The sequence below is a fragment of the Protopterus annectens genome, chromosome 5.part0 (genome assembly GCF_019279795.1).
Source record: "Protopterus annectens isolate FY-2018-M chromosome 5.part0, PAN1.0, whole genome shotgun sequence".
Lineage (NCBI taxonomy): Eukaryota > Metazoa > Chordata > Ceratodontiformes > Protopteridae > Protopterus > Protopterus annectens.
This window is the reverse complement of record NC_056735.1, coordinates 1,846,089,154-1,846,101,879: the sequence shown is the minus strand read 5'-3', so window position 1 is coordinate 1,846,101,879 and position 12,726 is coordinate 1,846,089,154. Positions and strand designations below refer to the sequence as shown.

The following is a 12,726-nucleotide window of genomic DNA, read 5'->3' as shown; positions in this document are numbered from 1 at the left end:
GCAGAGGGAATGGAACCCTCTGCATCAGAATCCTCATAGGGAGATAAGGGTATGTCCTGGTAATCAGAAGGGTCAGAGTTATCAAACTCCTGATCAGAAGAATCAGAAGGAAAATCAGTTCTTGGTCTTTTAGAGGGGGAAGGCTGACTTCCCCTAATTAAAGTAATAAGGTCTTCAGCCATTCTAAGCATTTGTTTTTGTGGCATGTGTGCCTGAGAATGATCTTTGGTCGTCGGTTTCATAGGCGTACTGTGAACTTTAGGCCTGAGAAATTCGGTATGTTTGGTTTGAAATTAAGTCATCGATTTAATATGAAAATCGGAAGGCCTGAATACACCCTCGGAAGCCGGTGCCTGCACAGCGGCTCTGGACCCATCCAAGGTAGAGACATCCGCAGGTTCCATAGTCAAAGAAGCATCTAGCGGCATACAGGACTCTGAATGGGTCTCAGTAGAGGCCTGCAAATCTCTAGAAGTGGGTATCAGGGGCTGCAAAAGTGCCTCACTGAGTACCAGCAGACTGGCGACTAGCTTAACGGTAGCGTTGTCGGCAGTTTTGGACCTATGCGGTCGGTCTTTGGCTTTATCTTTACGCTTTTTCAGAAGACTGGTATTCGGATGGCTTATCGAAGCCATTTTGGAATACGAGATCGAAAGAATTTAGCAACAAAGATAGCCCAATGACGAATAGTTTGGGCGTTGAACAAGGCACAAACCTGACAGTGAGGGATGTCGTGGTCCGGGCCTAAACAGGTGATGCAGTAAGAATAAAAAAGGATCCCCAACAGGGTACTTATCTTTTAGAAGACTTCAGGTCTGAAACTCGAAAAACAGAAATTTCAGGAGGCAGCCGACCGGCACTTGTGAACTGCTTCTGCTTCGGGCATCACATGGCAAGAAAGACTGATGTAATGGCATCGGCTGTATGTTTTATACCCCTGACGACCTGACGTCATGGAAGAAGAGACAGCATCCAACACAGAAATCCCAAGACTCTGATATTCAGGCAGACTGAGGGCTACCTGCAGGCAGATAACCCAAATGTGATGACTGCAGCAGTGAAACACAAAGAACATCTGAAAATGCCACAATGATAAAGAGAAGGGTAAAACCTTTCTTTAGTTGGGATGAATGGGGATGTGCAGATATGCATATTTGAAGTCCATGGTAATCATGAAGGCTTGAGGCAGAAAATGTAGAGTCTGGAGGGTCAGCATGATGCAGAAGTGAGTACCCTTAGAAAGGTATTCAGATGGGACAGGTCAAGAATGGGTCTCCAGGGACCTTCCTTTCTGGGCACCAGAAACAACCTGAAATAAAATCCTTTTTCTATTTGATAAAACTCTAGATGGCCCCTTGGTTCATTAGTTCTGACAGAACCTCTGGAAAGAAAGGTATTTGCTCCCTGCAAAGTTGAGGGATGCCCCTGAAGGAGGGTATGTGATCCCATACCATAAAGTACCCTTTCTGAACAATGGAGAGGACCCAGGAGTCTTGGGTTATGCTTTCCCAGGCTGGTAGGGACAGAGGAAGGTGCTGGAAAAGTTGTATGTGGGTGAAAGGGGGGGGGCAGTCAAAGAGAAGACGGCTTGTCTGGAAAGGGCCGCTTAGGTTGCAGAGTTACCAGAGGGGCTCCAGGCTTTTGTGGTCTCCTTCACTCTTTTTTGTTCTGGTTTGTGTGTGATGTGAATGCCTATGCACAAACACAGGTTTTGCAAGACAATTTCTTCAGAACTTGGGTTTAGGGAAACAAAGATATGTTTCAATTCCTGCAGTTGTTTACCCTTTTCCTGCAACAATTTGAAGACGTTAGCAGCTGCAGGGCCAAACAAAGCAGAGTTGTCCAAAGGAGCATCCATAAGTTTGGCTTTTAACTTCTCAGGTAAGGGCTGGAGTGTCACCCAAGAGAATCTCCTTAACACAGTTCCAGAGGCAGCTGCTCTGGCGGAAGCTTCTGCAGCATCACAGCTGCATTGGATGGAGTGGGTGTACTACTTGAAAAGCTGCAGCAAGCAAAGTAGTAGCCAATGTTTAATTTTCTGAGTCAGGTAGGTCTGCAATCACCTGTGAAAGCTGGTACAGAAGCTTTAAAGCAAATCTGGTCATTTGTGTTTGGTAGTTTATGGTCGTAAACACTACAGTGGCAGAAGTGTACAGCTTTTTGCCTATTCTATTGAGGATCCTGCTATCCTTATCTGATGGTAGGAGGGTAGTGGAGGGCAGCAATCTTGATGGCTTGTCAGAAGCCACAGAAATAACAGAAGCATCCGCAGAAGGGCATCTGAAGAGAAACCTGCAGTCTTCTGGGACCTTACAGAAATGGTCTGGCTTTTTGGGGGTGGGTGGCTGGCAATATGGTGTCTGTGAAGGTGAGGCAAACGCACTGAGAAAGGCAGGCAAGAGAAGAGGAATGGCAGATGGGCTAGGTGATTCCACCTGTAGTAGCTCACAGTATCTTTTTTGCACTTCAGATACTTGGGCACTATCCCATTTTAGCTAGAGTCTCTCCAAATGAAGGTCTTCCATAGGTTCCACTGGATGCATCTTCTGGGAAGGCATATCCAGAAGGGGAAGGGATCTGTGAAGAGTACGCCAGAGATTCCTCCCCTGAAGATGCCTCTTCCTCTGAATAATCCTCTTCCCTGGTCCTTTTAAGTGGAGAGGCAGTACTGGCAGAGGGAGCTGTAAAACCTGAAGGAGACCTAAGGGACATAAGGGTAATGAAATGGCCCTGAGTGAACTGTTGCCAGTTGCTAGCAGGTTCATTTGGTGGTGACAAGTGTTTTTTTTCTTCCTTTTTTGATTGCAAGTCTGCCCTGTATAGGGTGGGGGGGCCCAACGTATGCCTACATTCTATCAGGTCGGAATCTAACTCTTCCCTAACAAGGATCTGAGTAATCCCCTTAAGGCCTTCTGTTATCACAAGCTGTGGTTTCCCTTGGACATCAGAAACAGATGCCAACTCGGATCTCAGTGGACATGCTTATGCTCGGATCCAAGGTGGCCTGGATGTCAGGACTGGCCTGTAGATCTGAACTGTGAACCGGGCGTGTCTCCAGGATCTCCTCTGCCTCAAGAGAAATGTCAGTAACCAGAGGCACAGCAGAAGGTTCAGGCCTTTACTTTTTGGCTTTCCGCTTCAAAATCGACTCACCCTTGGGCCCCAAAACTCCCTCCCACAGCGCTTTTTGCTAGCAGCTTTAAGCACTGATTCTCTAGGTTGATTATTAATGAGGATAATCTACTCCTTAAGGTCTTTGGGACAAATGCTTGACAAACAGAGCAGTTTTTGTGGTCATGGTTTTGGCCTAGGCAGAAGAGGCACTGGAGATGGCTACCCTTGTGTAGAATTTGTTGTCCACATTGGCACTTTCCCCTCTTGGATGACATGAACCCTAATCAAAGACAGTAGAAAAATTTTCAAAAGACTCCCCAAAGGGGCACTTATCTGAAATTTGAAGAACTGCAAACAGCTCAGAGTCAGAACGTACGTTGGAATATGGCATTTGTATCTGGCGAAAAAGAAGTTCTGAGGATGGTCCAAGCGTACATCACTGTTATGGCTGATGTCCGATCACAGCCTACATGTAAAGTACCACGCACCATACAGTAGTAAAAGTCTTCTGTATACTGGCCGATGTTGAGTCACCTATGGCGGAGAACTCCCTCATGTAATGAATACTTCAACAGATGAATAGAAGGACATTTGGTATCCAATCCCTTGTAAAAAAAAAAAAAAAAAAAAAAAAAGCACCAGATGAGGCAACTCCCCTAGTAGAATGAGCCTTTACTGATGAGGAAAGACATTTACCATGAAAAGAATAAAAAATGGCTTTAGAAATTCAGAAAGAGTTGGTTTGCTTAGAAACAGCTAAACCCAATGACACGGGATGAAAGGAAACAAAAAACTCCTCAGATCTGCGAATAACTAGGTTTACCAAAATAATATCTGAGCTGTCTATGCAAATCCAAGGTGTGAAGAACCTTTTCACTGGCAGACTGTGGAGAAGGAAGAAAAGGAAGACAAATGAACAGACTGATTAACAGACAACTCATTGACCACACTAAGCATAAAAGAAGGATTAGAACGAACAAGACACCCTACTTCTGTGGAAAACTAAGAAAGGGGGAACAGCCTTGACAGCCTGAAGTTCTGACACCCTCTTGGCTGAAGTGAAAGTCAAAAGAACAGTACAACGTTATGAGGAAGCTAAAGCAGCAGGCTCAAAAGGAGCCGGAGTCAAACTTTCAAGAATAAAACTGAGGCTCCAGAAAGATGGAATAGGCTTCCTTGGAGGCTTGGTATGAAAGATGCCTTTAAGAAATTGCTCAACCTCAAATCCAGAGGCCAGAGGAGGAGTCAAAGGCAGACTAGCAGAAATTGTTGACAGGTGAGCTTTAAAACAGCATGGAGCAGCAGATCACACAAATAAGTGAGAACTACAGGAACCTCCACAGAGAGGGGATCCTGATGATGAGAGAGGCACCAGACAGAAAATCTTTTTCATTTGGACAAATATGACTTACTGGTAGTGGGCTTCCTGGCCTCCTGTAGGACCCAAAGCACATCCTCAAAAAAGAGGTTCCCAAAAGGGATCAAAACCCTATCACCCATAGCATCAGCTGAAGAGTGGATATGAGGATGGATAAAAGACCCCTTTGTCTTGTGTGAGAAGGTCCATCCAGTGACGGAACCTGTGGTGACTGCCCCTGGCCAAGTGAAAAAGAAGGGGGGAAACAATGCTGTCTGTGCCAAAAGGGAGTCTCCAGCAAGATTTTGGGAGAGTCCTACCTGATCTTATGCAAGACTTGTAACTGAGGAAGGGAAGGGAAGATGCATAGAGACATCCCCTTCCAAGGAAAAGACAGGGCATCCACTTTCCAAGCCAGAGAACTTGGGACTCTGGAACAGAATAGAGGAACTTGTCTGTTCAGAGGAGAAGCAAAATGATCTACCTGAGGAATACCCTACTTAAGGACAATGTCCAGGAACACAACTGTGTGAAGCATCCATTCTTGAATTTGTGTGCTGGACCTGCTCAAAAGGTCTGCCACCAGACTGTGCTCTGAAGGAATGCAAACAGCCAAACAGTCACTTGATAGTGGACAGTTAGAGCTCAGACCAGAAGAGCTAGTCTGCAAAGAAGGTAGGAACTTGTACCCCCTTGCTTTTTGACATACCACATCATTGTGGTATTGTCTGTAAAAACCTATGAGGGGCCTGGGATGAAAGAGAGAATGAAAAACTTGAAGAGATAGAAGCAAAGCCCTCATTTCCTTTATAATAATGTGGTCTGACCTCTGATGAAGAGGCCAAAATCCTGAACCTTGACAGAGCCGAAGGAGCCCCCCCCCCCATCCCATGTCTGAGGTGTCTATAAAGAACTCTTGAGTCAGGACTGGAGCCTGGAAAGGAAGACCTAGGTTGACAGAAAGCTGATGAATCCACCACTGAAACTCGAGCTTGAAACAAGGGATGGAAGGGGACTAGGAAGTCCAAGGTGTGGCAATGTTGGAGCGAAACTGACTTGAGGTACCACTGTAGCTTTCTCTTGTGGAGCCTATCCAGAGGGAGTATGGGAATGGTGGACTGTAACTGAAGCCAGAGGAAGATGAGACTAGAAAAAGGCAGTAAGAGACAGGGCCTTGGGGGCAGGCAGAGATGGCAGCTTGGGGATGGTCTGCAGCCTGCAACCAAGGAAAATATGATCCTGAGAAGGGGTCGGAGCTGATTTCTGAAAGTTTGTGGTGAACCCCAGACTCTGCAACAGGGAAATAGTAAACTGGAGATCTTGAAGAAGAGCATCGGGGAAAGAAGCTTGAATGAGAAGATCACGCAGATGAGGAAAGATCTGAAGCCCTCTTATCCTGCAAAAGGCAATGACAGGAACAAGGCATTTGGTGAATATCTTTGGAGCATCAGTAAGGCCAAAAGGCAAAGCAGAGAACTGAAAATGCAAGGAAGAAACAGAGAAACAAAAAAATTCAGAAAAGAGGATGGATGGGGATATGAAGGTAAGCATCCTTGAGATCCAGAGAGACTAGAAAGGCCTGGGATAGAAGAAGGTGAAGTAAGGTCTGAAGAGACAGCATCTAAAACTAAGGAATCTTGACAAAGGTGTTGAACTGTGAAGGGTCTAGAAATGGCCTCCAAGTGTCTTCCTTTCTGGAAACCAACACACACACACACACACACACACACACACACACACACACACCTGGGCAGGAGACACAGCTTAAATGGCACCCTGGATCTAAACAGAATGAAGCACCTCTGGGAAAAGAGGAAGTTGTTCCCAAGGAGGACGAAGAATGCCCAAAAAGGGAGGAAGGGACTCTCAAACCATAAAATATCCCTAGTAGATAATGGACAGAACCCAAGTGATTGTGTGATCTTTAACCAGTTTGGAAGAGACAGGGAAAGACAGAGGGATAACAGAACCTGACTGAGGGAAAGGGATGCAAACTGTCAAATGGAACCCAGCTTATCCTGAAAAAAAAGTTTTTCTGGAAAGTAGTGTTTGAGTAGACTTAGCAGGAGGCTCATGTCTACAACTCCTTTTTCCTTTGGGTGGAGGGCAAGACTGCCTGTGAACAAAAGCAGATTTGGGGGGGGGGGGGTAGTTCCTCTGAAACTTGGGAATAAGAGAAACAAAAATATGTTTCAACTCCTGAAAGGCTTTACCCTTATCCTGGAGAGACTTCAAAAGTTTAGCAGCAGTATCAAGAAGATTTTTATCAGCCAAAGGAATATCAAATAGTTTGGCTAAATGTCATCAGGCAAAGCCAGAAGACAAAGCCAAGAGTAATGGAAGCATCAGCTGCATCATGGCTGCATTTAGTAGGACAGGTGGGCAAGCTGAAAGGTAGAACCCAACAGGGAAAGGGCAGAAGCCTTCACCTCAGAGTCAGGAAGGTCAGAACCCACTTGGGAAACCTAAGAAAGGAGGGTTAAAACATTCCTGGTCTCTTAGTTAATGGCCTAAAAAGATAAAGTGGCAGCAGTACAAACCTTTCTGCCCAGCATTTCCATGGCCCTACTATTCTTATCTGAAGGAAGCAACTTGGTAGAGGGCAACAGCTCAGAGGGCTTTTCAGAAAAGATAGACACTACAGACTGATCAGCAGAAGGGAATTTATAAAGAAATTTGCATTCACCAGACACCTTGTAAAATCTATCACGTTTCATGGAAGCAGGAGGCCGAGAATTAGCTCATGAAGAAGTATCCAGGAGAGCAGCAAGAATGGGGGAACAGCAGAAGGCCTAGGAGCCTCCATCTGGAGAAGCTCTTAATACATTTTCTGGATATCAAAGACTTGAGAGGAATCCCACTTAAAGAATTCCATCATACGGTTAACTGTGTCCCCAAAGGAGAGTTCCTCTAAAGGGGAGTCTGGACTAACAGAATCCACTTCCTCTGAACAACAGTCCAAGGGGAAGGGATCTGAGAAGAGTATGCCACAGACTCTTCCCCCCAAATCTTGATCCTCATCTGAGAAGTCAAGTTCCCTGGGTCTTTTAAGAGGTGTGAAAGGCCAGGGAGGGGTGAGCACAGACTCCACTTGAGGCGGCTTTAAAGCCATCAAAGCATTAAACAACCAAAGTAAAATCCCGCCATTCACACTGGAGATCCTTAACTGCAGGGGAAATATGCTTGTTTTTCTTTCTTTTTCTGCAGGACGTCCGCATGAAATACCCGTAGAGACATTTAATAAGCATAGTAGGGATATCCTCCCTCACTAAGATCTGTGGAATCCCTCTCGGTCCCTCAGATATAATCAGCTGAGGTTCCACCTCAGCATCTGGAGCAGACGGCTATAAAGCCTCTGAGGACTTGCGAGAAGACAGATTCATGTCAGCCTCCAATGGGGTAGTGTTAGAGGAATCTGAAGCAGCCAGACGATCTTCTGTGATTTTAGTAGCCTCAAGAGAGACATCCAGGGGAGGCTGGATAGAAGCAGTACAAAACCTAAGTTTTTGGCCTTTTTCTTGGCTGACAGTTGACCCTAACGATGGAAAGACTCTGTCATAGCACCTTGAGCCAAAAGCTCAAGACACTGGTCTTCAAGGTAAACAGATAAAGAGGAGAGATGACTACATAGGGGCCTGGGGACAAAAGCTTGGCAGGGGGACCACTGCATATGGTTGTGGGAAGTACCGAAACAGAAGAGACACTGGTCGTGACAGTCTTTGTGGGGAATCTGTCTCCCACACTGACATTTTCCCTTTCTGAATGATATGAACTCAACAAGCACTAAAGAAAGAAAAAAAAAAGAAAGATAAGGAAAAACCCCAGTGTGGCACTTATACAAAACATGGCTTGGTAACCAGGACAGCAGAAAGGTATTCTGACTGGAGGCAAAGAAGTTGAGTGTGTGCACCCATACGTCACTTTTATAGGCTAACCCTTGCGTGGGGAGTATAAGTGTGATCTACGGTGCCTGTAAGTACTAAAGGCTTTTGTATACTGGCTGAACGTTGGGCTATCCTTGGCAAGAGATCCCTTCAGTTATGAATACTGCAACAGTGATTTGGAAGGACATCATTAGGTGCCAAGATAACATACATCAAGATAACTCAATGCCTGATATTAAAAAGGATTAATTGTCCTTAAGTTTTTGGATTGTTCATAACACTGGTTTAGTCAGGAATTCAAAGGGATCACATTTGTCTTGAACCATCTGACTGCTTCAATTTTCATCTGATATTCAGCATTTTTTGGCCATTCTGGTTCTCCAGTTCCTCCTCAGTGTCAATCATCATCCACAATCTCGTGTTCCTTCTCTATACCTGCACAGCTAAATTGTCTGTTTGCCTTGTAGAAAGGGCCATCATTACAGAGCGTACTGAAGGTAAAAAGCCCAATATCATATTACAAAGTCAGTTACACAGAGCAATGGCACTCCAGTACAGCAGTATCCTTGACATCTATAAATACACTTTTTAAGTTACTTAACCTTTCTCTCTTCTAGGCATATGTGATCTTTCACTGGATCCTCACTCCCATCACAAACTGGTTAGTTCCAGCAACTGGGCCTAGATTTAAACCTTGTTCATTACTACTATAATCAGAAATTTTACAGTGCATTACACAGCCATCACGTGCTTGAAACATTTTCCAACAACTGCATAGGTTCTGCTAGAAAAGGGCAACACAGAGTGGGAAGAACAGAATAAAAATGGTATACATCATTCTGTCTTGGCACCTCACAAAACAACTTGCTGAGTTCTGCTGCCTAGCCTATGCATTCACACAGATATTGCTTTCAATAATGGACTCTAGTGTGATTCAATGGAGTGAGACTGTGCTGGCAGGGAGAAACAGTAGAATAAAAATGCACTTTAAAGTACATTTCTGCTCCACCTTCAACTCAGTGAAATAACAGATTTCTTAAGTAACAGTGGCGTGGCTCTCCCCAAATGGGGGGATGCAGTGGGAGCTTGTTTTCCTGCAAATATATTTTTGTGTATTTAGATGAGCTGTGCCAAGATGATTTAGGATGAGAGTGCTTGTGTTCTCAAGCTGATACTGCCATGGACTTTAGGTACAAGTAGTTTAGACTCAAAAATTTAATTTGAATGGAAAACTGATAAAACTTGTATGGAATATCCTAAAATGAGTTTATTCTGTTTGCAACACTGCAGACACCTATGAAATGGTCTCTGCAGCAGGTTACCTTCTAAAGAACTGGTGGGGAGTTGGTTGAAGACCTCTTTCCCTAAGTTAACTTCTAAAGAAGTGGTGGAGAGCTGGTTTAAAGACTCACCAAGTATAGTCATCCTTTCTTTTTCAGACCTGTTATAATTGGTTGTATTAGCTCCTCAAAAAATGGTTCCCCATTCATTAAAACAATATTAATACTCCCTTCGAGCCTAAAGCATGCCTACAACTTGGCACAACTACATCTGAGGCCCTACTGGAGGCATCTGCTGTATCATAGTAGGGGTAAGCTATGTGCTCTTCCCCTCCCAATCACTTCAGCAGTACAGAACAACACTGCCCTTTGTGCTAGACTCAGATAATGGATGCAGGGCCCCTGACACCTGATGTAAAATGCCCCCCTGATTTCAAGCACTATGTATAACTTTGTCTACAAAACTAAAAGGTAAAGTGGAAGAGAACAAAACCCTCCTCCCAAACCTGTCCACCATCCCAGACTCCTTGTCTACATGCAGACTGGACAGGTCTTCAGTCTTCCCATAAGAATGGATTGATAACCAGCAATTCAGTCTTTGGATTCCCAAACATAGGTTCATAGGTAGGTACTAGGCTATCGGCCCAAGGGCCTACGTAAGTCTAGCCAACAAGGTTTCCTGGCTTACGCCACTCAAGAAAGTTATTTTCCTGTGCCACTGTCGAGCAGAGACACAGAAGTGATCCCCAGGGTGTATTTCCTATTTCCCATCCACTCATCAAGATTTTTCTTGAAGAGTGCTAATGAAGAACTTTGCTTGACATAGATGGGTAGCCTGTTCCAGAGTATGGGAAGTCTCTGGGACAGGAATCTATCCCTCCAGCATGTCCTGTTTATTGTGGTGACAAGGTTTAGGTCCCTAGAGCGTGTAGCTCGGATGGATTGGGATTTCTTTAGGTGTAGCATGTCCAAAAGCTCCGGGTTTGACATAGCTTTATATGTTAGGCAGAGATCACCTCAGAGTAGGCGATATGCTACGGAGTAAAGCTGGAGTTTTTTGAGGCGGTCAGTGTAGGGCACTTGTTTGAGGCCAGTAATCATCTTTGTGATGTACTTCTGTGGCCTTTCCAACTGCTGCAGACGTCTTGTGAGGTACATTCCAAAAGGGGCGTTGTACTCTATAATGGGTCTAATGAGTGTCGAGTAGAGGGGAACAATGACTTATTTTTTCCTGGATGAGAACCCTTTTATGATGAGGTGTGCCACATAGAAGGACCTCCTGACTACTGTGGTGATGTGACTATCAAAGGAGAGACTACTGTCCACCTGGGTCCCAAGGTCTCTTATCACACATTCGGTGTTAAGTAGATTGCTGCCTATGTGGTAGTTCATGGGTACAGAGTTTTTACCAAAGGGGATGACACTGCACTTTTTGGCATTGAGCTTGAGGCCATGGCTCTGACACCAGGCATCTGTCTCAGCGAGGCCCTTCTGTAGGATGTCCACATCATTTGGGGACTTGACTATGTCTCCTAGTTTGCAGTCATCTGCGAACTTTGTTAGCCAGAGGCCTTCTGTTAGCCTGTACTTCAGAGGAGTAGATACCAAACAGGAGAGGTCCCAGGACGGAACCCTGTGGTACTCCATTTTTCACTGCTTTGAGGTCAGATTTGGAGTCTGCAACTTTTACAGTGTGGGTTCTGTCAATGAGCCAGTTGGCAACCCATCTTGTGACGTAGGAATTTATACCTAGTTTAGTGAGTTTAGCTATAATTCCAGAATGGGGGATGGTGTTGAAAGCCTTGGTGAGGTCAACATAGGCTATGTGAATCACCTTACCCTCATCTACGGCTTTGTTGACTGCCTCAAAGAAGTCGATCAGGTTCAGGAGGCATGATCTGCCTTTCACAAACCTGAACTGGGTGGGATCCAGAATTTGGAGGTTACCAATGTCTTTGTTTATGAGTTCCATGATGATACGTTCCATGGCCTTGCAGACCAAGCTCATCAGGCTAATAGGTCGATAGTTCCCGGGATCAGTGGTGGCTCCCCCTTTGTGGAGTGGGATAACTGTTGCTGTGCGTCATTCAGTGGGCACAAAGCCTGATGCGAGGCTATTATTGAACATGGTGCTTAAGATCTCACTTACATGCCAGGGCACTAAACCTTTTTGCTATTCTTTTAGGGGTCAAGGCCAAAGCGACAGAATTTTGGAGTCCTGCTTTCAATACTTTCATTTGTGTTAATGGACATCTATGGCCTTTGAAAATGTGTGAGTTTTATTCCGCCTTAATACTAAAAGCAGATCAGTTGAGTAAACCATATCATAAATGTTGAAGAATCCTAATCAGAATTACTGGGATTCCGGAAAATCTCCAGGCTAGCTTCCATCTTATTTCTTCATCTTCTACACTAAAAATCCCTCCCCATGTAATGTTTGAGAAGACTATGCAGGGACAGACAGAAAGCATATAAAGACGTCTGAGCATAATAAATGTTATGAACTAACTTAAATACAGCACATGATTCTTAAATGACACCTGAATTTGTGCATTACCTGCATGGATAACTACAGAAGAAGATGGATTATGTCATATCCAAAATAAGAAAGAATACTTTCATTCCACAGGGGCGCTCATTATAAAGAATATAAGCATGTTATAAATGATTTAAGTTGACATGCATTTTTTTTAACATAATCCAACATTTCTGAACACTTTCTTTTTTGCTTCTCAAGTGGCTTATTCCATTTGAGCATTTCTGAATATAGGCCAGTGTGCAAATGTTTAGAGCTACTATAGTTCTTCCAATTAACTTAAAAAAAATCACAATTTAAAATGCAACTTACGTGTCTTCCTCATCAGATCTGGGTTCCATTCTCGAGGGGTCAGTAGAAATACTTGCTTCAGTACCATCAATGTTATCTTCCATCTGAGTTCTATCTGACAATGGGCCAATTAAGAAATCATTTGTTGCTGCCAAAAAAGAGAACATTAAATATATCACAAACTCAAAAAAAAGTTTTGATCTAAGAAAACTGAAAACGTGTAGTGAGCTTCTGTAAAGAGAACATGCATATAGCTTGAAGTTT

At 44.2% G+C, this 12,726-nt stretch overlaps 1 protein-coding gene across 2 annotated transcripts in view; it reads right to left on the bottom strand.

Annotated features, from left to right (window-relative positions):
* NEK3 (NIMA related kinase 3) overlaps nucleotides 1-12,726 on the bottom strand; it is a 1,322,970-nt gene that overhangs the window by 74,534 nt on the left and 1,235,710 nt on the right. For both annotated transcript variants that reach the window (XM_044071667.1, XM_044071666.1), the window contains exon 15: nucleotides 12,484-12,610. In XM_044071667.1, the coding sequence (XP_043927602.1) occupies nucleotides 12,484-12,610 (127 nt within the window). The remainder of the gene's footprint in view (nucleotides 1-12,483; nucleotides 12,611-12,726) is intronic.